The sequence below is a fragment of the Petaurus breviceps genome, unplaced genomic scaffold, assembly GCF_028583685.1.
Source record: "Petaurus breviceps papuanus isolate PSGF00001 unplaced genomic scaffold, PetGlider_PUasm1.0 37, whole genome shotgun sequence".
Lineage (NCBI taxonomy): Eukaryota > Metazoa > Chordata > Mammalia > Diprotodontia > Petauridae > Petaurus > Petaurus breviceps.
Window position 1 is genome coordinate 30,348,339 of NW_027186296.1, and position 26,909 is coordinate 30,375,247.

Sequence of the window (26,909 nt, forward strand, 5' to 3'; positions counted from 1 at the left end):
AAGGGATAAAGTGGAGAAGGCCAATTCTAACTGGTAAGTCAACAAGAATTGGCATTTTGCTAAAGAGTACAAAGAAAGACCAAAATAGTCTTGCTCTGAAGGAGCTATCAATACAATGTTTAGACCCATCTAAATAACTATGTACATTCAAGATACACACAGGATAAATTGGAGATTATCTCAGATGGGAAAACACTAGCATTAAAGAGGATCATGAAAAAAACTTCTTGCATAAGGTGGGATTTTAGCTGAGACGTGAAGGGAAAAGGGAAATATTACTGGGATAAGTAAGTGTATTATGGCTAAGGAGAAGGGCCAAGGAAAACCAGCCATGGATGGCATCAGCTATCTGAAAGAAAGAATGGGAGCATTTATGGAGAAGGAAGACATTAGTTCCATTCTAGGTCAAACTCTAAAACCAGAAGTAAGTATGATTTTGGACAGGAGAAAGGAAGAGTGGGACAAAATTGAAGGCCAAAGAAAAAAGGAAAGGGCTTATGAAAGCTCGTGAATATATATGACCTGAAAAAAAATGTTTTCTCTTGTTGGGAGGAAGAAAGTTTAAAAAAAGAGCTTAATTGCCTTTATGGTTAGGTGGTTAGGGTACAGACAGGACTGAGCAGAAAGGGAAATGCCATCTTTTATGGTAGCAGGTCTTCCTAAGCCCCCCACACATTTTGGATAAGAAACTAGAGGTTGTGGTATATACTGTAAGATATTCTTCTTGTTTAGATCATATAGTAGAAAGAACTGAAATTAATTTCATTTAACAGGGAGAGAGGAATATGCTTGGCTAAGAAGTCATCTCACGTGAGAACCAGAAAATCTTGGTTCTAGTCTCAACTATGCCCTCTAGTTGTATGACTTTGGACAAATCACTTAATAGGAATTGTTTCTTCATTAAAAAAAATTAAAAGGTTAGATTAAATGATTACTAAGTTTTTTTTCTAAATAAAAAACTTTGTGATTGTACAAATGTGATAAGAGGAAAAAGTCAAGGGCAGAGATAACCTGTTATCTTTCCAAGATGCCATAGTGCTAAGAAATAACGCAAAAGGGGGAAGAACTAATGAAAATACTACCAACAATAGAGTAAATATAACAGATGTAGAACACAGAAAGCATTATGTATCCTAACAAAAATGGAAACATTAATAGAAACAAAGAAGGAGGTAAGGCGAAAATAGCAAAACAAAAACAAAAGAGCAAAATGAGACAATCCAGACAAGATGAAGGATAGAAGAGACAAGAAGGCAAAAATAAAAATATTCCCAATTATAACATGAAAGGTAGATAACATAGGAATTTTAAGGACAAAGTGGACAAGTTTTAAAAAGAACCTAGGAAAAAAGACAGTATAGTTAGTATTTGGGGGAATTAATGGTACCACTGGCGGGAAATAAAACTTCGAAAGATTCTTTAGTGATTTGGAAATTCTGAGTAGGAGATAGGACTCAGAGACACAGATAGTTGTTTAAGTTCTTAATTAAAGTTGTATGCTGTGCCACTGGAAAAGAAAGGATACAATGAAATGTGAATAGTTTTGTATGTAGAGTAGGTAAAAAGAATAAGAATTGTTTTCGTGGGTGACGGCTTCATGATGTCTAACTGATTCCTTTCTGGCATAAGATGAAATGCATTTTATGAAGCCTTGAGAGAACTTTTGTCAGGATATTTGGCAATCTGATTGAGGTGACTTTAAACTGAAGTTTGAGAAGGGAGAAAAATTCCTAGATAAAATTGTAAAACTGGGTATTATGGAGGACAATTCATGCAACAAGGAAGAAATAGCAATAATGGAAGAGAATGTAAGTACTTCTCAGAAAAAAAAGTAACAAGGAAGAGTAGATATGGCCTTAGATGACTATATACCAATGAACAGAATATGGATAACAAAAGTGAATATGAAATTTTAATACATGAGTTTCATTTAAGACTTGACAAGATAATGGAAGGCTATAATTCCAATTGAAAGTGTTGGAAGTTGGCATAGAATATTTTTAAAAAGACATCCTCCTGGGGGCGGCCAGGTGACTCAGCGAGTAAGAGCACCAGCTCCAGTGTCGGGATGATCTGGGGATCAAATCCAGGCTCAGATACTCAGCACCACACCCAGAAATAACTGGCCATGTAACCTTGAGCAAGTTGCTTAACCCTGATTGCTTAAAAAAAAAAGACATTCTCCTGGATTAAATGATAAGATGTTATCATGAAAACACACACTAGGAAGAGATAATGGGCTGGCCATGGGGCAAGGGATTACAAATAAATAGGAGAATGTCCCACTGGTCTCTTTGCACATATTAGAATTGAGAAAGGCCTGCAATATGTTGGGTGGACTTTTTGTTTGTAAACTTATAGGAGGATATGGATAAGAATGAATTGTGATACACACCATTGGGCAGAACAACCAAATATATGACATTACAGTGTTTACTCCTATAACTAATCCATGAACCTTAGGAGAAATTTACAGTGAAGTGTATGGGAATAAGAAAGAATGAAACAGAGCACATATCACTGTGGAATATGCTTAAAATTGCTCAGTTATGGGCATGAGAATATAGACTGGGAAGGGAACGTGGATGAAGCCTTTCTTACTACTAATTACAAAATTTCCACAAAGACCAGAGTTATAAGGGGCTATAGCTATCCAGATAATTACTGTCTCATCCTTAACACATGGCCAAAGTAGATAAGGTGGGGGGCAGCTAGGTGGCACAGTGAATAGAGCACAGGCCCTGAAGTCAGTAGGACCTGAGTTCAAATCCGGGCCCAGACACTTAACACTTACTAGCCGTGTGACCTTGGGCAAGTCACTTAACCCCAATTGCCCTGCCTTCCCCCCTCCAAAAAGCAAAAAGAAATTTAAAAAGTAGATAAAATGATGAATTCTTGACATGCCTTGATCATAGTTTCCTCTTCTGGAAGATAGAGGAAAACAGAGGAATTGCTACTCTGGTTTTAATTCTGCACAACATGGCAGAAATATCAAGAGACATTTCTTATGTGTGACAATATGAAATGACAGGGACCTTGGGAAAAAGTGAGCATATATCATTTTTGGATTCATGACAGCAAAGGAGAAGAATTCTGGCAAAGTCAAATATATGTCTTTTGTTTTCAAGAAAGCAGATCTTTCTTTTTTTAATATACATATATATTTCCATTATAAATTTATGTACCACTAAAGAGAAAAAAGAACCTAATAAATATTACATTCTATATTACTCTAAATTCCTTCTGATCTTTCTTAATGTACATATGTACATGTATTTGTGGTTACAAACCCATTTGCATCTACTTTTAAACTTAACAACATTCCTATTTATTGACTTCCATGCTTCTTTCCAGTTGAATACCTATCAGTATTTCATCCCGTTAACATCCGCAGAAGCATGGCATAGTGGCTAGAGATCCAGGAAGCTATAGGTTTTAAGACTTGTCTCTGCCACATACAGGTTATATAATCCTGGGCACATGGATTAAGCCCTCAGGGTTCTAGGCCACAGTAATCAAACTGGAGGCCCAAGGACCGAAGGCACCTGTAAAATTCTGGAGTGCAGCTTGAACCACATTAAAATGTAGTTGAGGGGCGGCCAGGTAGCACAGTGAGTAAGAGCACTGGCCCCAGAGTCGGGATGACCTGGGATCAAATCCAGGCTCAGATACTTACTACCACACCCAGAAATAACTGGCCATGTAACCTTGAGCAAGTTACTTAACCCCAATTGCTTTAAAAAAAAAAGTAGTTGAAAATATTTGATAAGATAAACAGGGATATATTAAAACATAGATAATGTTAAATTGTGGTTTTCTAAGTCAACATGTGGCAGGAATCTGTTTCTATTTGAGCTTGACACCACTGTAACTAGGTAATTATCTAATACAGGGGTTCTTAATCTTTTGCTATGTCATGGGTCCCTCTGGCAGTCTATTGAATTCTATGGACTGCTCATAATAATTTTAAAATGCTTAAAATAGAATGTATAGGATTACAAAAGAAGCCAATTATATTGAAATGGAATAATCAAAAAAATTTTTTTTAATTTTAATTTTTTGTTTTTGCTTTTTGGAAGGAGAAGGCAGGGCGATTGGGGTTAAGTGATTTGCCCAAGGTCACATGGCTAGTAAGTGTTAGGTGTCTGAGGGCAGATTTGAACTCATGTCCTCCTGACTTCAGGGCTAGTCCTCTATTCCCTGTGCCACCCAGCTGCCCCATATTTTCCATTTTTACAGATTTTAAAAGGTTCTAGAAAAGATTTCAGAGAGTTAATGAGGAAAAATATGAACAATTTCTTAATAGGCAGGGATTCTAAAGAATATTATGATTGAGGAAGGCTGGAATAATCAAAAAAAGATGAAATTTTGAATATACTAACACAAGTGAAAAAGAAGAAAAAAAAGGTGTCAGTGTGGCTGCACAGAAAGTTCTCTGATGAACTGATATTGGATAAAAGTTAAAGTACTTAACTAAGGAAGATTATAAAAACTGCCATGAATGTGTTTTTAAAAATATACTAAATAAAAAGAGATGATACTTGCAAAAAAGTGTTAAAAACAAAAATGGCTTTGTAAATGTATATTTGACATAAAATGAAGAAGTAATGGATAAGCCCATTGTTTAATTGGATGACAAGAAAGAAAGCAAAACTATTCCATTCTGATAATGCCTCTTCTATCAAGAAGAAATTTTTAGTGATAAAAATGAAGTAAATCTGATTAAGATAATTGAATCTCAAAATGAAAAAACAGTAAGAGAAGCTATAGGAGATGCTTTAAATGAATTTAAGCCTCTAGCCCCAGACTGATTGTATTTCTTGGTACTAAAGAAGTGGAGATTCGATTACAGAATCAGCATTCATATATTTTAAACAAACATGAAGATATTAATTGACAAAAAACTGGAGGAAGTATAGCATCTATGAACAACAACTGAGTATTATAATTATTTTTAAATGGGAGAGGGGGAACAGAAAATTTCAGAAACAATAGCACTTAGTTTGAATTTATTTCCCAGGAAAATTTCAGAATGGAGTCTAAAAGACAGGGTTTGTGAGAAATTAGAAAAAAATATATAGGTCAGCAATGACTACGTTATTATGGATTCACTAAGAATAAGTCAGGTTTGGGGCAGCCAGGTGGTGCAGTGAGTAAGAGCGCTGGCCCTGGCATCGGGAGACCCGGGATTGGTTCCAGCCTCAGATACTTGGCACCCACACAAAAATAACTGGCCGTGTAACCTTGAGCAAGTTACTTAACCCCAATTACTTATAAAACAAAAAGAATAAGTCAGGACAAACTAAACCCATTCTCTCCTCCCACCCTTTTAAAAATATGGTTAATCAACTGGTAAGTCATTGGAATATTTTAGAAATCATATGACTCAATTTCAGTATGGCATTGGACCGTTTCTCTCATTTGATCCTTATAAGAACCCTATGAGTTTCTTCATCCTCAATTTATCCCCATATTAAAAATGAGGAAGTTGAGGCTCAGGGAGGTTGATAAAAATCAGAGGCCATGTTTGAATATGGGGCTTTTTTGACCTAAAGTACAACACTTACCCTTTCCATTACGCTAGGGTGCCTCTCTTTGACTTTCCTTATGGATATGATTGAAAAATATCAACTGGATGATAGTGTTATTATGTAGATTGAAATTCTTATCCCTGAGAAGTTTTCAAAGGCTAGCTATCCCATCTGTTTTTTCTCAGGGAAAAAAAGTAATCCTTCATTATGAGGAAGATTATACATATTGTTTAAAGAAAATATAGAGGGGTGGCTAGGTGGTGCAGTGAATAGAGCACCAGCCCTGGAGTCAGGAGGACCTGAGTTCAAATCCAGCCTCAGACACTTAACACAAAATGGACCATGTGACCTTGGGCAAGTCACTTAACCCCAGTTTCCATCCAAAAAGCAAAAAAATATATAGATAGAGAGGGAGGAAAGTTTCGAGAGCTAAGAAGCATGTAGAAATTGTAAACATAGTACTAAAAGTCTTACTTGGGTAGTATATTGAGAAAAGTGAAGGGTTTGAGTACATATACTGGCTCTTCTACTTCCCAGTTGTGTGATCTCAGACAAGTCAATGAACATCTCTGATTCCCAGATCATTTGTAAAATGATGTAGAATCAGTGGTATCAAACTCAAATAGAAATAGATTTCAGCAGGCTGCATATTGACTTCTTGTTAAGTCATTCAGTCATGTCCTACTCTTTGTGACTCCACGGACTTTGTCTGGGGGTTTTTCTTGGCAAGGATAACTGAAGTGGTTTGTCATTTCCTTCTGTAGTATGTCTTCATCTTACAGATGAGGAACTGAGGTAAATAGGAGTTAAGTGACTTGTCCAGGATCACACAGCTAGTAACTGAGGTCAAATTTGAACTCAGATCTTCTTGATTCAAAGTCAAGTGCTTTTTCTAATGAGTTGCCTATCTGCCTCCGGATATTGGCTCAGAAAATTTCAAATTAACATCATCTATGTTGTATTGCATTATTTGTTTTTTTTTTTTTTTTTTGCTAAACATTTCCCAATTACATTTTAATCTGGTTCCAGGAGTGTTGGAGGCAATAGGCACAAGTCTGACACCTTTTGACTAGATGACCTATAAAGTTCCTTTTAGTACCAGATACTATGAACCAAAAGAAAGAAATGATTTGGCAATAAAAATCATAGACTAAGATTTAGACAATATGAACAAGCCCACGTAGAAAGTACACAGGAGATTGCTTTCACAGCTGAATTTTATAAGGCTCTTAAGAGCTACTTAAGTAAATTCTGGCAACTGTGTTTAATAAAATATTGAGAAATGACCAAGGGGAGAAATGGCTTTATATCTCTATTTATAGCTCCTGTTATGGTCTGTTTAAATGCATTTAAAAAGTTATGTCTTGGGGAAAAGGGCACAATGCCTTTAAAAGACTGCTGTATGTGTCAGAGACAAGACTATAAACACTATGGGATACCAAGAATTGTTAGCAAAAGTACCAGTTTTTCAGGAAGCAGAAAGAAATTAATCAGTAAACCTTTAGCAGCTACATAAGAGAAAAGAAAGCTGGACTGTGCTAGCTTCTTGGAGAAGCCATAGATTGAAACATCCCTCTTCTCTCAATCCATTGCTCCTGCTCTGATATCACCTCTCTTCCTCCAGAGTCATGAGCCTATCCACCGCTCACCAGTTCAGCTATCCATAGTCTTCTATCCTTAACACTCTTACCCCCTTGTTCTATTGCCATCCATATCCTGTCAATAGTAACAGCAATGATAATGATTATACATTTATACAGTGCTTTAAGGTTTGTAAAGCACTTTATAAATATTATCTTATTAGATCCTCACAACAACCCTGTGAGGTAGGTCCTATGGTTCCCATTTTTACAGATATGGAAATTGAGACTCAGAGAGCTCAAGAGACTTGCCCATGATCACACAGCTGGCAAGTATCTGAGGCAGGATTTATAGTCCAGCATTCTATCTACTCCTTTACCCGTAAGTCTGCTTTCTCTGATGAGACTCCATCTCTGATCTCCATGCCTTTTTACTCGCTGTCCTTTATGTCTGAAATGTTCTACCTCCTAACCCTTTCTCTTAGTTTTCCTGATTTCATTCAAGACTCAAATTCCATCTCTTCCAGGAGGCCTTCCCTAGTCCTCTCCCCATCTCCCATGCCCACCCAAGTTGCAAATGGCCTTTCTTCTCTGAATGTCTTCTGTCTATTCGGCATATATCATGTAACTACCTAGGTGTTTATATGCTTTCTCCCCTGTTAGAATGGAACCTCCTTCAGGTCAGGAAAATTTTTGCTTAGGATTTACTCCTTCCTCAATTCTACCTTAATAAATCTTTCTTCTTTCAAGGCTCAATTCAAGTATCATCTACTAGATGAAGTCTTTACTGGACCACCTCTCCCCCCAGCCCCTGAATTGTTAGTTTGTGCTCTAGACCTCCTTCAAATGACTTGTCTTAGAGTCATATGCATACAGTTGTATCCTCCATCTCAGCCCAGCCCCCACAAGCAGGACATTGAAACTCCTTAAATACTGGGACTATTTTTTCTTTGTATCCCTATTATCACATAGTAGGCACTTAATAAATTAACAAATGTTTATAGAATCAAATTGATAAATAGCCATGGCATTTTCCCATAGTTTGATGGCACCTGTCTTTCTAATTTTTCTTTTTTAAGAGAGGAGAGGATGAAAGCAAAAACATGGTCATGGAAGAAGCCAAATGGTTGACTAGGAGAGTTAGCAAGACCAAGTAAAGCCAACACTATCATTAACTAACAGCCAGTGAAAGGTGTCTGGGAAGGGAAAGGCTCAAATGCTGGAAGGAACCTGCCAGCAAAGGCTTTGGACACAAGTTTCATCAGGAGTCTTGGAGCTTAGAAAAGTCCCATGACATTCTAGCTTTAGATTAGGAGTTTTAGGGTGTTATTATTATAGCTACTCAGGCCTAAGGAAAATCAAGATTAGGTGATACAGTCGTCCATTACTGAGTGGGGTACCTCATTGTGGCTAAGTGATTTATGGATCACTAAAAGTTACATTTTATTTTTTAAAAAATACACAAACAATTGAGTAGAAACCAAAAACCAGTAGGGAAGCCTAGCTGTTTGGACCCTGAGGCTATAAACAAAAGTTGCCTTCCTCCATCCATATGGTGGAAAGATGCCATATCAGGACAAGTTCAGTGTGTACCAGAAGATAAATAGCTTCATGAATTTTGGTCTTAAAAACCAGAAGTGATAAAATATACAGCTGCGTACCATCACACTAACCTCACCTATCCCAGCGGCTATGCAGCCAACAGTCAAAATAGAAGGATGCCTTGGGGTACAGAGAGTTTTGATGGACATGAAGGCAGATTCAAAACTATAAATGGATAATATGATCATTCTTCTGCATTCTAGTGCTCAATGAATGATTAAAAATCCAGAGTCCTTGCTCATTGTCACCAGACATAATTTAGAGAGGATGGTGTGAGTGAAGCCTAGTTATAGGACGGCTAATAACTCAATACCTCACAAAGTACTATAGTCAATATATGGGAATGTCAATGTCGATATAATACAGAAGAGTTCAAAAGCTCTTCAATAGATTATTCCATCTGTTCATTTGTGAGGGAGAGGGAAGAAGTAAAATGCCATAAACAACATGATAGGTTTATATCGGTTTCCATCAATGTCTATTATAAAAATTCTGGGGACAGTCACCCTATGTGCAATTTCTTCTTTTCATTCACAGAAGTCCAATTTAGAGTATATTTGTCACTAATCTCACAGAGTCATTGAATTTTAGATCCAGAAGAGAATTTAGAAATCATCTGATCCTAATCTCCACATTTACAGAGATGGAAACTGAGACTCAGAGAGGTATAAGATAATATTTGTAAATAGTGCGTAATGCAGTACCTGGTATACAGTAGGCACTTAATACATATTTGTTCTGTTCTGCCTTCTTACTCTGCCTCTTTGTGGTTCGGAGGTTCTTAAAAGTTACACCAGAGGAATATTTGCTCTGATAAATACTATCAAAATACACACACACACACACACACACACACACACACACACACACAGTCCAACTGTTCTTTTCCCCTGCTCACAACCCCAGAGGAAGGAGCAAAAGTTGGATCCAATTGGAGCAAACACCATCTCAAAAGCAAATGGGCATACTGCCTCTGCCTGGAACTTGAAGCCTCTCCTAGCCAGGATTATTTTTGGCTGGTATGGAGAATTACAGTGAGGTCAGATGGGAGAGAACTGCTTCAGGCTGCAGCTGTGAAAGAGGTGGTAGAATCCAGTGTTGCTGGCACAGGTTGTGTTTGTCTTCTGTTTCTGAAGAGGACCACGGCATCAGGGAAGTGATGACATGATGTGCAGTTGACTTTGATTTGAGGGAGCGAGAGAGGGCTATACAAGTGGGAAACGTGTCCCAGGCCTGTGATACCCTCTGAGAAGGGGACAGTCAGCAGGAAGGTGGGGAGAGATTTTCCACCTGTTCTTGGCAATGCAGACAGACAACCCAGGTGGTTTTTCTGGCTTAAGTAATTAGAGAATTCACTTCAGTGTGCCACATCAGAAATTCCAGCTTGGAATGGAGAGTTAGAACAAAAGCAATGGATCACATGCATCATGAGCAATGATGCACCATACTTACTATGTTTAACTGTGGCACAGTGAAGCAGCCAGCAACAAGAGAAGAGGAAGAGGGAAAAAGATTTGACTCCTGGGCACCAGGTGGCTTTGCGTTAATATAGGCCAGGGGCGCAAAGTACAGCAGGCACATTTTCATTTCCCCTTGCCTCCCTCTGGCCTCGGCTCAGGTCAAATGGAGCTTAGATTGACCGAGGCTACTAACTCCCAAAAGCACTGGGGAGAAAAACTTTAGGAACATAGGATTTATAGCTGGAAGGGACTCGTCTTTGAAAGGCAACAGAAGTTAGTGGTGACATGCAGGCAATGCCAAAACACTTAAGACAGCAACACCACAAGCATGTTATTATTTGATATCCAAAGAGTAATGTCAACCTTAGTTAGGTGCAAATGCAACACAGGAGACTTTCACACGCAAACTTTTGTCTCTTCTCTCCTTTTTAACACATTCCTCAGCTATAAAGTGAAGAAGACTGGATTAAGAGAGCCGCAAGTTCTTTTTCAACTCCAAATCTATGATACACACTCATGAAACACCTATGTTATGGAGAGCACTCTAACAGATGGTGGGGGGATGACATAAGGTTTAGAAAAATTTGGTCCATGACCAAATGGAATTTACAGTCCAATGTGATCTGAAATGTATTTTTGGGGGAGGGTGAAGTCTGCCTCTATGATTGCATCCACCTAGGGAAGTCACAGTATAGATACTCCTATTCATTCAAATCAACAATTTTTCTTTTAGTTGCAGTCTTAAAGAGTTATCTGAGGGCCCTGAAAAGTTAAATGACTTGCCCAGAGTCACATAGCTAGTATGTGTTAAAGGCAGTTCTCAAAATCATTTCTTTCTGATTCTTGATTTCCATAGCATCATGGTAGTAGTGGTATGGTGGTACCATGTTGGCTCTTATGAAACATGCACCAAGAGCTGAAATCGGTGTTAGAGAAGAACAAAGAATGTGATCCCCTCTCCCTCCCTCAAACTTATTAGCAATGCCAGGTAATAGAACTCATTTTCAGAAATGAAGCTAAGAAAGAGAACCTCTTGGAAAACAATTACCTCCAGGGATCTTGCTCTACTTAGTCTCATTTTCTGACTTTTCTCTATTAGCACTTTTTTGCTTGCTCTGCTAATTCTTTTTTTTTGTAATCTTCACAAATTTTGTATGGATAGCATAACATAGAGAAAGAATATTAAAAATGTTGCCTTTTATTTTTAGCCAAAGTCTTTAATCATATTAAAATTGTGCTAATATACCTGTGCTTTGTGGGATTTCCAGCATCACAGTACTGCATTTTGTCAAAAGTTTCCCCTCCCCCCCCACATTTGTTGATATAATCATATGGTTTGGGGTTGTTTCTGTTTTAAGTGTTCTTAACTATACTAATTGTTCCTCTAATGTTGAACCATTCTATCAATGCTGGTATAAATCCAACTTGATTATAATGAATAATTGTTTAACTATGTTGCTGTTAACTTTTTACTAAGTTTTTATTTTATAGTTCTAAATGAATATTCATCATGATATTAGCCTATGGTTCTCTTATTTTGCTTTATTTTTCCTTGGTTTAGTTATTAGGACTATATTTTGTCTCATAAAATGAATCATTAGATCTGCATTTGATTCCCAGATCTATCACATATTAGTTATAGGATTGGGAGCAAATCACTTAAATTCTTTTCAATAACATTTGTATTATCTCTCTAGTGGTCTGTATTTGACCCTTTGCTATATAACGTATTCAATAATTTTTGTGCTGTGTAGGTGAGAGGCAGCAAGGCATTGTGGATCAATAGATAGCCTCAAGTCAACATAGCATGGTAAATGGTACTAGAGGGAGGGTCTATATAACACCCACACAGCTTCAAATATGAGTGGGGATTGTTGTGTGGTGGTGAGATGTGCCAATATGTGATGCCAACAACCCACAAATTACAACGTATCTAAACTACTTATCTCATGAGGCATGTCAATATTCCACTTTTTCTCTGGGTCGGCTCCCTCATTCCAACCTGCTTTCACATTAACAGGTCTAAGTTCCCAGAGCTATGCTGTCACCACATGGTTATATTTGAACTTTTTAAAGGCCTTAAGAGTAATCCTGTTGGATAAAAAATACACTTTATCTCCTCTCCATTCTTACTCTAGAATCTCCTTCCAATATCCTTTCTCACTACTCAACTGGCCACTCAGAAAATAATGCATGTACACAGTGAGGCATATTTACCTAGTCAGCCACTTAAAACAATGATATTTTTATATCTTAAACATTAATATTTGCCTAGCCAAAAGGAAAAGAAATAATATTACAGATGCTAATAAAGACTAAATAATATGATAGATACTAATATATTAAAGCAAATGTACAAATAATAAAATACCCAGCTGGTCACTTATAAAATAATGCATCTACACAGTGAATAATATTTATCTAACCAGTCAGTTGCAATAAAGACACTTTTAGAACTTAAACATCAACATCTGTTTGACAAAAAGCAAAATAATACTATAGATACTACTATGTCAAAGCAAATGCACACATAATAAACTACAGTATACACATAACACATAAATACACATACATAAGATTGGATCCCATTTTCCCACCAATGCACTCTATATCTGTTGGGAACAGTGGAACCACATTGTACACGAGAGAGGAAAACTCATTTTTTAAAGTAGTCCACAACCCTGGACTACAGGCTTACATGTCATTGGTCCACCAAAGAACATCTGCACCATGTAAAATTCCTTCTTTACTCACAAATTGACTATTGCTCATTATCATTCTTCAGCTATAGAAATCGTCCTCTCTTCCTCACTCAAACTAAGCATTCATAAGTTCTTTCAATTTTACCATACTTGCCATCCATACCACCCTTAAAAGGGCTTATTTAAAAAGTGTTAGCTCTCAGTGTGGATCACACTTCTACTTAAGTTAGAGAACTGGTTCTCTGGATTATAGAGACCAGTAGTGGGGAACCTGTTGACCTCGAGGGCACATGTGACCCTCTAGGTCCTCAAGTGCAGCCAAGATTTAGTCAAAGGGCCACACTTGAGAATTTAGAAGACCACATGTGGCCTCAAGGCTGCAGGTTCCCCATCCCTAGAGCCAAATGCTAGGTTCAGAATGGAGTTCATAGTAACACAGCTCAGAATAATTGTTTGAGCCAGCTCGCCAAGATACCTCCCCATCCTTAATGTTCTTTTTTAAGCCAGAAGTGGCAGAGATAAACACTAAGCAAAAGCTTCTTTCCAACTCTAGTTGATAGATACAGTAGGAAAACAGATGTCACTACAGCTTTTGGCCAGTGATGTAAATTCTCTCTCTGACCAATGGACTCACTCAACTGAAACCTTATATGAGCTCACTGTTTCTAATCGACTCAACATAGTAGCTCTTCAGTTCCCCCCATCCCCAAACTCATGTCTGTTCTCTCAGATTCCTATACCCAGTTCCTTTACCAGTTCTAATTCTTCAATGTCTTAAATAAAAGCCTTCTGATTCCCAGCAATTTTCACTTAAAAAGTTACAACTCTACACATTTTCCCTATCACATTGATAGCCCTTTGTAAATCATACCTTAGTCTCTAGATGTGCATGACTTCTCATTTTTTGGTCATAAAACATGAATATGAAAATTAGTTGGTGTAATACATTACTTTGCAGCTTTGGAGGCATCAACATGGTTGTCTATTTCTGGTGTCCTTGAAACTGTTTCTTTGCATTCCTATTTCTCTAGTGTTTAATAAAAAGAGCACCTTCTCTGTCTCTCTGTGCATTAAACAAGTATGACATCATTCTACAACATCCACAGAGACTTGTATGTAAATATTTTATACAACATATTTTTTTCTTTTCAAAACTTTCCAAATCCTGCCTGAAAGTTATATTTTTATACAGATAAATTAGCAGATATATTTTAAAAGCTCATTAAAAACTCATTTTAGGTATCAAAGTAATCATCTATACTAGCAATGACAATATCTTATATATTATTTGAAAATTTATATATAATATTTCCTTTACAGAAAAAAACACCCTTTCTGTTGTTTCATCATTAAACTGGCCCATATGAAAAGGACCTTAAAAAGAATAGTGAACCCTTACACCAGGGAGACCTGGGTTCAAGACCCAATGTTGACTAGGCAACTTTGGTCAAGTCACTTAAGTGCCCAGTGCTCTAGACCAAGAGTTAGTAAATGCCCACTACCTCTTTTTGTATAATCTACGAGCAAAGAAGAGATTTTATATTACATTAAAAAACATTCTTAGCTTGTGGGCTATACAAAAATCGGCAGTGGGCATGAGTTTGCCAACTCCTATTGTAGACAAGTCTAAGACTATAAGTTGCAGAGATGATGACTTTCATTGGTAAAGGAATTTCCTGGCCTGGATGTTCCTTGTACTAATGAAATCACAGGGCTAATGCCTATCCTGATACTCTTCAGGTACCAGTTCAATCTTGCTTTGATACCTATGAAAGAAGAAGACCAAAAACCTGGTTGATGTATTATAATCATAAAGTCAGTGATTCCTTCCTCCATGGACCTCTTTTCATCCATCTCTAAGTAGTGCAAGACATAGTATTATATCAATTCTATTTTGAGCAGGTGCCGTTTTTCATTCACCTTTTTCCTCTAGAGAAGAAGTCTTGCTAAGGGAATGTCTGGTGAACAGATGGCATACTTACATTATGGTATTTCAAAATCTTTTCCATTGATATTTGTTTCCTATCATGGACAGTGGAATGCCATAAAATGCTTTCACAAGAATTTGGTAGATTTTTTTTTACTTTGGGGTATCACCTAGTCTACAAATGATGCTAATGGGAATTTTTCTTCCTTTTTCCATGAAGTTTCTAGGGAAGTCTTTTATGATGATGATGTTAGGTCAAGGGCAACAGATGAAGGAACTATCCTGGACTTCACAGAGCTCTTTGTACTCTCTATACCATAAAGTTCTTTTTCCTAATCTTTGAGAAATCTCTGGCACACCAAGATATTTTAGTTACATTAGATTCACTTGGAGACAAACATATTTTGGCAAATATGGCCCCTTCTTTCTCCTTCCCTAAGTAATCTGCAGTATGGAAATGTTTCCATATGTTAGATGATGTTCTCGAGATGGGAAAAGAGAAATGGGCTTCAAGCAGCAAGCACAGCCAGTCCTCCATCCATCCGTATTGATTTTGTAATGGAATCCCCTTAGAGATGAATTGCCAAAAGCATTCTGGCCCTATTGGACTAATCTTACCACAGAAACTAGGTTTTGCTGCACAAAATTAGATTAAGAGGAATTCATTTGTGATTTTCATCAGTTATGACAATGTGCTACTGCAGTTGACATTAATTCTGAATTCAGATAAATGTAAACCCTAGCCTTTCTATAAAGAAGTATGCTTTCTTTCATCTCTTTTGAAACAACTAGGTAGTACAGTGGATTGAGTGCTACACTTGAGTTTGAGTTCTGAGTTAAACATTAACTAGCTATATGACTCTGGGCATGCAACATATTAAGGTGCCATCATTATTCCCATTTTACAGGTGAGGAAACAGAGGCAGAAGAGCTAAATGACTTGCCCAGGATCACTGATTCAGCTGTTTCTGGGTCTGAGACTGAAAGGCTTAATTAGGCTTAGACTCAGGTCTTCTTGATTCCAATTCTAGTTCTCTATCCACTGAACCACCTTGCTCTATTGACACAGATATATAGATTGATGTAGACATAATTATAGATAGAGTTCATGCTGTTTTGTTTTTGAAGTAACAAAGCCCTTGGAGAAAATGGAAAAGGAAACCTTTTGTCCCAGTTTTCCTCGCCCACACACTTAAAAACATAGTTTCTAGGCATGACTTTCACCATGCTTCAGGGAAGGCTTCTTACCAATCTATAATGGCATTTGCTTTAGCAGTAAATATGTTTGCCTGTGTTCTGTGATTTGCATTCCACATGTGATTATCGCTCTCACTCCCAATATCTACACTTCCTGATTGTGATTCTTCTTGAAATTCCACCATTGGAAAGTCATTTCTTCGGTACAAAAACTGCAGTCTTCAGGTATTCTAATTCAAGATGCAAGCCCCTGGGAAAGGTGGCACATTAAATCCCTGTGTTTATTGGATTCCTCCCAAACAGAAGAGGCAGTTTGGGCTGAGGGCAATGGTTCCTTGAAGGAGGGGGAGGGGCAGAAGAAAGGGGAAGAATGAACAGATGAGGCATGTCTGAGGCAAACTTCAGTGACCTTACTATTATGCCCTGGGATGCCCTGGCAATAAACAGAACCATTTATGGCTCCTAGATAATGCGTTGTTTCATTTATGCTTCTGAAAATGTACATTTGAGCTGAATGTCTATGGCTGCTGCTCCCTGTTGTTGATTTTCAATAGAATAAAAAGCTGTTTGAGGCTTGTCCTTTTCACTTAAGGGAGCATTTCTGAATGGCTCAGGTTGAGGAAGAAAAATGCCACATTTCATCATGCATTACTTTCTTGCAAAAGGTTTCTCAAATGGATGCTGGTCCTGATGGGATGTTCCTTTGTGTAAGATAATTACTTTTACTTAACTTTAGGTTTGCTTGGAATAGTATGAGGGAGACTGTGGAGTTCAGGGTCAGATCACTTTTACTGCTGGTATTTCTGAAGGAAGCCTAATTGGGCAGAGACAATGGCTTCTTTTAATAGTTACTTGTTACTGGTCTGGAAAACCCTCATGTACTCAGAGATTTCATTTATTCATTCCATGCCACAACCATTTGGTGAGAATCTACGGTTTCTACCCCTATACTCTAATGCTTTCTTGTGGTATGGAAGTGAACCTGCATCCTCAAGGCTGCCCCAGAAGAGGGCCAGCTCTGGCAGGATCCACCAACCTGGAAAGGCTTTGACGGAAGGCGCAATGATGAAGTCTGCATCTGTGAGTCCTAGGGCTAGTCAAACTGAGCTCTCAGACATCCATCATCAGGAGCTTTATTGGCCACAGGAACATCGTGAACCATGGTACAGAAAGGTTAGAGGAGGAAATACATACAACAATGAAGTTTACTTTGAATCCAGGCCTGCAGGAGGGGCTATGAGAGATACAGAAGAAATATAGACCACAGTCAATGGTCTTTATCCTCAAGGAGCTCACAGTCTAATTGAGGAGCTGGGAGAAGCACACACAAGACAGCAAGGTAATAATCAATTGACAAACATTTATGAAGCATCAATTATAGCTAGGTGTTGGGTATACAAAGGTAAAAATGAAATAGTCCCTGCTATTAAGGGGCTTAAATTCTATTGGGTTAGACAACATGTATATGTAAAGGTATATTCAAAATAAGTAATATGCAATTTTTGAGGGGAGAGCACTGGAAACTGGGGAGGGGATCAGGAAAGTTTCAAGTTGAAGGTGATTTTTCAGCTGAGTTTTCAGGTTAATTAGGAATCCTAATAGATGGAGATGAAAAGGGGGTTGCATTCCATTCCTGGGGGAAGCTGATACAAAGGTATTATTTATTATGGGAAAATTATTGTGGAAAAATCTCGAAATCATGAAAAAATTATTTATTATGGAAAAATAATACCTGGGAAAGGTATTATTTATTATGTTGAGGAACAGCAAGGAGGTTAGTTCAATTGCATTGTGGAGTGAATTAAGAAAGTATATATAATAAGGCTTGAAAGGCAATATGTGATCAAGTGTTCAAATGAGCAATACAAGCAATAAGTAAATTAAACAATAACAAATCATTCAATTAAAATACAGGAAACCCTCTCAATTACTGGACTGATTTTTCACTGGTGCTTTGCCTCTCTGTTCCACACTTCCATGTCAAATATGTTAGTATTAGGTTACTCCTGGTTTTTACTGAATCTCCATAAAAGCCAGAGATAGTTTCAAAGAAGGGCAAAGGCTAGAGGATGGCAAGTCAGTTCATTCTATGAAATATTGCTGATTTGATGTGTTTTTACCCCTTAGTATAATAGTTGGGGATATAGTAGGGGAGGAAGAAGGAGTAGTTGGAAGGAAGAGAGGAGCAGTTGATGAGAGTCTAAGTATCTAGGGAGATCTAGCTAGTATAGGGCCAGAAAGGAGGTCCACGAAATCTGTTTGCTGACTGGTTTTGAATTGCTTCATCCTTGGTTCTACTTTGCATTCCTGGGCTTGCTTCTCTTTGTGTTTATGACACCCAGGTGTTAATAAGATTTAGCTTCCCTGTTGTGATTGGTCAGTCTTTAATGTTTTCCTTTGCTATAAGACTTGAAACCTATTGAATTATTTCTTGGTGCTATAGGCTATTGGATATATTTATGCTGGCTCATTATTATTTTTTTTCTAAAAATGCTTTTGCTATTTGGTTCTAATAATCTAAGGCATCTCCTGATTGGTGAAAACTTTGAGGGCATCTCTGTCTTTCTTAACTCTCTAAGAATTAAGATGTTCTAGGAACATTACATTCCATACATTCACTTCCAACTACCATGAAACATAGACATGGTTATCTGGTCAAGAACTACACTCAAGGAAGAGACAGGAGATGCATGAATGGCTGCCTGGGAAGAGGTAACACCATCCTTCCCCTTCTGATAAACCCAGAAGCTATAAGATTGGGGATTTTTTCTCTGTCCTTCCATCTTCCTCTTTTTTTCTTTTCCTTCTGTCTTCTTTCTTCCTCCCCCCTATTTTCTATCTCTTTTCTTTCTCCATTTCCCCTATCTGGAATTTCTCAGTCATTTCTCTTAGATGTAACAGCCACAGAAATGCTAGCCAGGGTCTCCTTGCCCTATTAAATGGTACTACTGAGACATCATTGACTTCTGTGCTAATGCTAGAACTGATTCTGTTTGGTGATGGGGATGAATATAGCCTTGTTATTCTACAATCATGAGTTAGATGCTCTCTGGTAACCCCTTTTCCAACTATCCTACCCTTTACCTGCTCCCCTTGCAGAACCCCTGGCACCTTAGGTCAATAGGGACACCAAAATTTCTTTTAACTCTTCATGGATCACCAAAGAACAACATTTTTAATAGGCTCCTATGTCTTGCTCCCGGAAAGACAAGTGGTGACCTTTCTCTTGGTTCCTATTTCACAATTAAACGTATTAGCTCTCTCTACCTCTACCACTTCAAACTAGGTTTGTTGTTCCCTCCTAACATCCATCATCTGTGTTTCCAAGAATTTGCATTGATAATAAAAAGGATCCTAATTACATAAGAATGAATTACTTTTCCAGGGCATGCTAAGGACTTAGGAAATGACTATGCCATTATTTTTTCAGGGTTATTTTTTTTTCCATCAAATGACCTCGGGTTTTTCCCTCTTTATTTCCAATGTGGATTGGTCTTTGTGAGCAGGAGTGACTTTTGAAATATACCAAGTAAGATACTAAAAGAGTGCACTCACCTGACTCCAGCTCCCAGCAAACCACTCTACTTTGCCCGCACAGGGCCCATTGTCACAAGGGGTAACTTCTGCCGGTCTGTTGTTGCCACAGCCCTCCAAGGGCAGACTGCTGACATGGTTAGTCATGCACACCACTGAACGTGTTCTCACTCCAACACCACATTCTGCAGAGCACTGCAAGACAGCACACAAATAAAATGAAGAAAACCCCAGATTTGTTCTTAAGGAATGCCACAGAAAAGGAATATCTTGGATTTACACATCTTTCCCAAGGGAAGTCTGGCAACTTCATAAGAATCCTTTAAGAATCAGCAGTCAGTGGTGTGGCTAGGTGGCACAGTGAGTAGAGTACTGGCCCTGGGGTTGGGAGGATGTGTTTCACTCTGTCATTTTGTGGGTTCTGCAGTTCTAGAATTTATATATATTTATAAATAGTCTAAAAGAGTAAATTTATTTATAAAATGAGGGGATTAGATTAAGTGATTTATCTCATCTCTTCTATTTCTAAATCTATAATCTAATGTAAGGATATGGACAGGAATTGGATAGGATGAGAAGGTATGCATGGGTTGCAATTTATGTCAGTAGAGGTCTGTTATGACCTAGTAATTTTCTTTAGGGATTAAGATTTTATTTATTCATTAGACTTTATTTCATAAATACCATGAAACAGGAAGAGAAAGATAAGTTGAGGGTAAGCAGGACTATAACTATATAAATTAAATTCATATATATATATATATATATATATATATATACACAAATACACATACACACACACGAACACAGAGACACACAGCCTTTGAGAGTTGAGATATGAACAATTTAGTCTTTCCCATTCTAAAATTAGCACTCACTCTATCCTATCTTCCATGATGAATCTCAGAGCCAGGATTAAAATCTAAGTGCTAACTCCAAATCCAGCGTGTACTCTCTCTGTGTCTGTCTGTCTCTCTCACACACAATGACAAAGTGAAGCTTAGATAAAGTGAGTGAGGGCACAAGAAAGACATAATAGCAAAAAGAAATATTAATATTTTTTAAAAAATAACACCATTCAGCAGGTGCCCGGATGAGTAGCATACAGATATATTGTTTGTTAGAGTTTATTGTTCACTTGACCTTAAAGGCAAGTTATCTCCTACTGCCTTTACGCTCCGACTTTTTATTATCTGAATAACTGCTGTTTACTGTCTTTCAATTACTCTTATCCACTAAACTCTTGGGGACCTTCTCTGGATTATTCTCTGAAGGGCAACAGAGATAGGCAGAATACTATGCTCTTGTGGACTGGACTAATATCAAGATTTGGGGCCTGAGGTTCCCCAGATGCTTAAGAGTAAATGATGAGAGAATAGGGTAGAAAATATATCTGTGTCTACTGAGCTGGGGAAGGTACAGTGAATGCAATATTTTTTCCATCTATAACTGATTCTTCTTACTATTCTGGGCATACCAAACCTTTTCTTGGATCACATATATGACCTAAAATGTTTCTGTTAGCAGTGAACTGATAAACCTATGATCAAATCAGATTCTATTTTAAGATTTTTTGGTAAACTCTGCAGACTTGGGTGATTTTTGAAAAAAAAGTCACTGATAATGACAGGAAAGTCAGAAAAGGCCATGGCCAGGGGTTGAAAATGACAAGAAGAGTCGGCAGCCCAGGAAAAAGAAATTCTACTCATGACAACTTCTAGGGAAGTCAGAAAGAGAAGGAAATTGGAGACTTCTGATAGCAATTTTTATTCTACTAATTAGAGAGCATGTTCCTTGAGAGCAGGAAATACCCCTTTTGTATTACCTACAATGCCTACCCCTTAATAATTGTTCAATAAAGGTTTGTTGAAGTTCTATGAAGTAGATGTCAATCCTACAGCTACTCTAAATTCAATCTTGATCTCAACCTGTGAAATGTTTTTATGGGGAAACATTTAGCTAATAATCATTGCTAGCATTTATAGCTTGAAGATTTATAGTGCTTGAAAGTTTGTAGAGAACTTTAAAAATATTTCATTGTATCCCTCTGACAACCCTGAGACATAAGTGCTATTGTTAGTCCAATTTTGCAGAAGAGGAAACTGAGGCAGATAGTTAAGTGACTTGCCCAGGGTCACACACCTCCTACATGAATGAAGTATGATTTCTACTTGGGTTTCTTGGTTCCAGATCCAGATCTCTGGATACTGAGTGTATATAGAATTATCTTGAGGTGTTACTGCTTAAGCTGTCTTTGAAAAAAAGATTGAATAATTGATTTGGACAGTACCACAGGTTAAGAGTCAAAGGATGTGCTTATTCTAATATAGGCTTTGTTACAAACATGAGGGATCTTGAGTAAACTCTTAATCTCTTTTCAAACATGGTCAATGTTTTAATGAGTTTTTCTTGATTATACTTATTTGTTACAAGGGTAGGTCTATTGAAGCAAGGCTTGGTGAAGGCAAGCGGAAAGAGTCAGGGCAGTGAGAAATTTTTTAAAAAGAGCTTCAATAAAACATTTTAAAGCACATTCGCAGGGCAAGTTGCAAGGTTTAGCAAATAGTAAGATGATGGAGTAGACACCTTAGCAGGCTGACTCTGTGAAAGCTTAGTCTACAGAAATTGGCCAATGTAAGTTAGAATACAATTTGGAGTGAACATCACATGGCTTGGTCAGAGGAAATGCTATAATTGGTAGCTTTTTTTTGTAGTATATGTCATTCTACATTAAGTACCAGTGACAAAAAATAATACATCGAACGTATGAGTCACTTAGAAGTTTTTGGAATGAATGAGTATGTATTCACTTATTAGATTATATTTATTATTAATATATTATTCATTATTAATATATTATTGATGTCATAAATTAGATTTTATTTATTCAGATGAAATTATTATATAAAGGACTTGATTTGGGTTAAGAACAGGCCTTGACTTGCTCTCCTGCTCAAAGTTCTCCAACAAACTTGTTCTAAAGGAAAATACTTCTCTGGTAAGGGCTACCAGAGATATGAATATCACTTAATGGTAATGTGAATTCATGATCTTTGGACTTACGGAGTCATAGAGAATGAGTGAAAGTTAAATATCTATAAAATGACAGTATATCAAAGCCTTAATAAGGCTATTCTTACATGTTTGTAATATTCTATTTGTTCTTCATTATATGCTCTTTTATCCATCTTTTGTATATATCCTTTAAAAGCCAAACTCACCAGAGTATTTCCTGCACAATTACATTCATTTCTTTTGGATGCCCTCTCTTTTTCTTTCTGATTAGGCTTTTTATATGATAATATAGTCATAATTTCATTTGTTTGTAATTTCCCATCTTTCATAAATTAGCTTCTTGTTTAAAATCTCAGGCCATAGAAATGTAGGTCTAAATGTCTAAAGTCTTGGGTGCTTCCTTGAGGATGTTTAGTGGTCCTTTTTTCTTGATCATCTGAATTGTAAAAGACTTGAACACTTTCTCCTAAGATTCCTGTTACTTCCGTATCACTAACTAGTTCTTTCCCCATTGGTAAGAATTAAATATAATATATTACTTATTTATATTATTTGCTATATATTTATATGGTTGTATTTATATCATATTAAATTTAAATATTACATATATTATAATATAATTATCATAATTAAATATAAATATAGCTGTTCTACTCATTGTTTTTTCTGCTTTCTGAGAGGAGAATTCATGAGTAAGGCAAGTTCTAAAGCTATCAGATATTCCTCTTTTTCAAATGAGACTCCCAACAGATATCAGGATGGTTGATTACCCTACACTCTCCTCAGCATTACTACTGTGTACCCAATTGTTTGATTTAGGGTAAGGTTTTATACTCTCAGTTAAGATAACATTATCCTGGGGCAGGTAGGTGGTACAGTGAATAGAGCACTGGCCCTGGAGTCAGGAGGACCTGAGTTCAAATCTGGCCTCAGGTACTTAATACTTACTAGCCTTGTGACCTTGGTCAAGTCACTTAGCTCCAATTGCCCCTCCAGAAAAGCAAAATTAAAAAAAAAACAAAGATAACATTATCCATATCCACTTCCTAGTCATCTATAGTATATTACCTAAATGCCACCACTACTATTTCTGTCTCCTAATTTTACCCAAATGCTCTCCACCTTGCTTCCCTCTCCAGGAGTGTAGATTTCTGAACATTATCTCCCTTCATAAAAAATATTTTTGAAAAATGTATACCTTTCAATTGTATACATATTTGTATTACATGTACAATACTTTATAATTCTTCCTTTGGTATTGTAGATTATGAAATTTTTGAAAAATAGTCCTTCAACAGAAGGACAGCTAGGTGGTGTAGAGGATAGATCCCTGGGCCTGAAGTCAGGAGGACTTAAGCTTAAATTTAGCCACAGACACTTATTAGTTGTGTGACTCTGGGCAAGACACCCAATCCTGTTTGCCTCAGTTTCCTGATCTGTAAAAGGAGCTGGAGGAGGAAATGGCAAACCACTCTAGTATCTTTGTCAAAAAAACCCCAAATGGAGTCACAAAGAGTCAGATACGACTGAAATAACTGAACCACAAGAACACAGCTGACACAAAAACAGCTGCATCCCAGTAATTCCATTGTAGGTAGCATTTTTTTTTAGCAGAGGTGGGGTGGGGCAGAAGGAAGCTTCCAGTAAGGAAACTCCTTCTAGCAGTGCTGAGTTACAACTGTTCTACAACATATTTTTTACTTTCTATCCATTATACCATGCTTTCTTTTAATTTTTATTATATTTATTATATCCTAATTATTATTATTGCTGTTGCAGTTTTTGTTGTTGAGTTGGCTGTAAGTTTCTTATTTAAGTTCAGCACAAATATATAAGACCATGAGATGACAAACAGAAAGCTGGAAGGGAACTCAGCAGTCATTTAATCCAAACCTTTGGTTTTACATATGAAGAAATGAAGCCAAGGGGTGGCTAGGTGGCACACTGAGTAGAGCACCGGCCCTAGAGTCAGGAGGACCCGAGTTCAAATCCAGCCTCAGATACTTGACACACTTACTAGCTGTGTGACTTTGGGCAAGTCACTTAACCCCAAATTGCCCTGCTCTCCCTGCTCCAAAAAAGTGCAAAAAAAAAAAATTAAGAAATGAAAACCAGAGAAGCTGCTGATGATCACACAGCAAGCTGCTGTCCTGGCTGACAGCAGGCTGCATATTTAAAATCGACATTACTCCATGGGAAACTAAATTGTCACTAGTTTGACTTCTGGGTAATCTCGTGTGAAATTGTTTGACATGTGGCTATCTTTATGAAAACAGAAAAAAACAAACAACTTCCTGAGAGCAAATAATGCCTTCACTCCCCTAGAATACCTGGGTTTCATTTACCACTCTCCTGCCCTCAACCACCTGATATGGTCCTAAATGCATAGTCCTCCAAAGAAGGAGATGTGTGACCCTGGATAAGTGACTTAACCTCTCTGTGCCTCAGTGTCCTCATTTGTCAAAATGAGTTTGGACTCAATTGCCTCTAACATCCCTTCCAGCTTTAAATCTATGATCCTACAACAAATGTAGTGAAAAGAACATTGATGTTACAGTCAGAAGACTTGAGTTCCTGTACCAGTTTTGTATGACCCTGGGCAAATAACTTCAATTTTATGTACCTCATCATCCTCATGTATAAAATGAGGGGAACAATAATTGTGACGTCTGCATCACAGGTAGAAGAGTACTTTTCAAATCTGAAGGTCCTCAACAAATATGAGCCATTATTCTAAGTCGAATGAATTGCAGAATAGAACCAATGTATCAGATAATTTAAATAAAAAGAAATCATTTTGCTCCAATGTGAATATTTCAGGCTAAAAATTCTTTTGGCCTGGATTGTCTGCTGCCTCTTCTAGCTCTGAATAGTAAGATAACCTAAATTATCCTAAAGGATGGTAGATCAAATCCCAATTAACTCAGGCTGCCAGACTATAGGAATTAAAGTAATTTCCTTCCCCCTATAAATAGTGACCTATCTTATATTTAAAAACCCAAATAATCATACCTCAGTCTGGAAAGTTAAAGGTTTGTCCTGCAGCTGCATCACATTACATCCCAAGATACTATGTAATCATGAAGACACTTTCAGTGAAAGATTTTATCCTGCAAATATTTCTTTCCAGGTAATTTCCATTTGAATATCTAATTTAATTCCTTTTTTTTCTTCCCAAGGCAAGCTGGATACTTCCATGAAAGCTTCTACATGTCTTCCATGGGCCTATCTAAAATTACAATGTCAGGCCTGAACTACAAGTATCAAATAACCAGGTTAGTGCCAAAGAGGAAAGCACACAAACGTTCATCTGCTGAGTGCGGTCAGATCAAGTTTTCATTAGATTAACCACAGAAGACTTTTCACAACAAACTTGAACCTGGAAATCTTTTGCCTTAGTGCTAGTTCCCCACTGTCCCCCACTCAGAGTCCTTCTGTATATTCTTAGACCAGTCAAATCCTTGGATGGTGAAACAAGGATATATGAAAAATAAATTATGGATAATGTAGGCCAGCTTTTCTGTAGGGGTAGTTATCATTTCATAGCTAGAATTTTATAAGGGCTCTCAAGTTTTTAACTTTCATTCCCAAGAGTTCACCAATAAGTAGTTTTTGATGATATATCAAATTTAATTTTAAAAAATAACAAACAAGCTAGAAAGACTGCATGGTATAGTGGACAAAGGACCAGCCTTGGACTCAGGGGGATCTAGGCTTGAGTTGTACTTCTAACACATGAACTAGAAAGCAGTGCTCATGGACAAGTCACATAAACCATCAGTCCTTCAAGAAACTCTTTTTAAGACTACATTACATGGGAATTGCTAATCTGTAACAGTGGAGTGAGTTTTCACACAGGGAGTTTCCTACACCAACAAAACCATACATCTGAACCAACTATGCACACATATGTGCTTTGAAGAACATGAATCGAATCTCTAAATGTGTCTGTTTATGCTCTAATATTGGTCTGGTTCATACAAATCTGAACACACATCCATCCATCTATCTATCTGGTAGATGTTCTCTGGTAACTTACTACACTGATAAAACACAGGTTTGGACATTCATGAATAAATAAAAAGATACTAGAAAAATAGATGGAGAAGTAATATCAAAATTTTTATAGCAAGTTTCTCTGATAAGGCCTCATTTCTCAAATATATGGGGAATTGAATTAAATTTATAAAACAAGATCCATTCTGCAAAGGATATTAATAGGCAGTTTTCAGAAGAAGAAATTAAAGCTATCTATAGTTACATGAAAAAACACTCTAAATCACTGTTGATAAGAAAAATAGAAATTAAAACAACTCTGAGGTACTACAAATGCTGGAGGGGATGAAAGAAAATAGGCACAC

General features: G+C 37.2%; 1 protein-coding gene across 2 annotated transcripts in view; it reads right to left on the reverse strand.

Annotated features, from left to right (window-relative positions):
- The window catches only part of THSD4 (thrombospondin type 1 domain containing 4), a 927,982-nt gene that overhangs the window by 17,237 nt on the left and 883,836 nt on the right, over nt 1-26,909 (reverse strand). For both annotated transcript variants that reach the window (XM_069098174.1, XM_069098175.1), the window contains one exon: nt 19,555-19,728. In XM_069098174.1, coding sequence (XP_068954275.1) covers nt 19,555-19,728 — 174 coding nt within the window. The remainder of the gene's footprint in view (nt 1-19,554; nt 19,729-26,909) is intronic.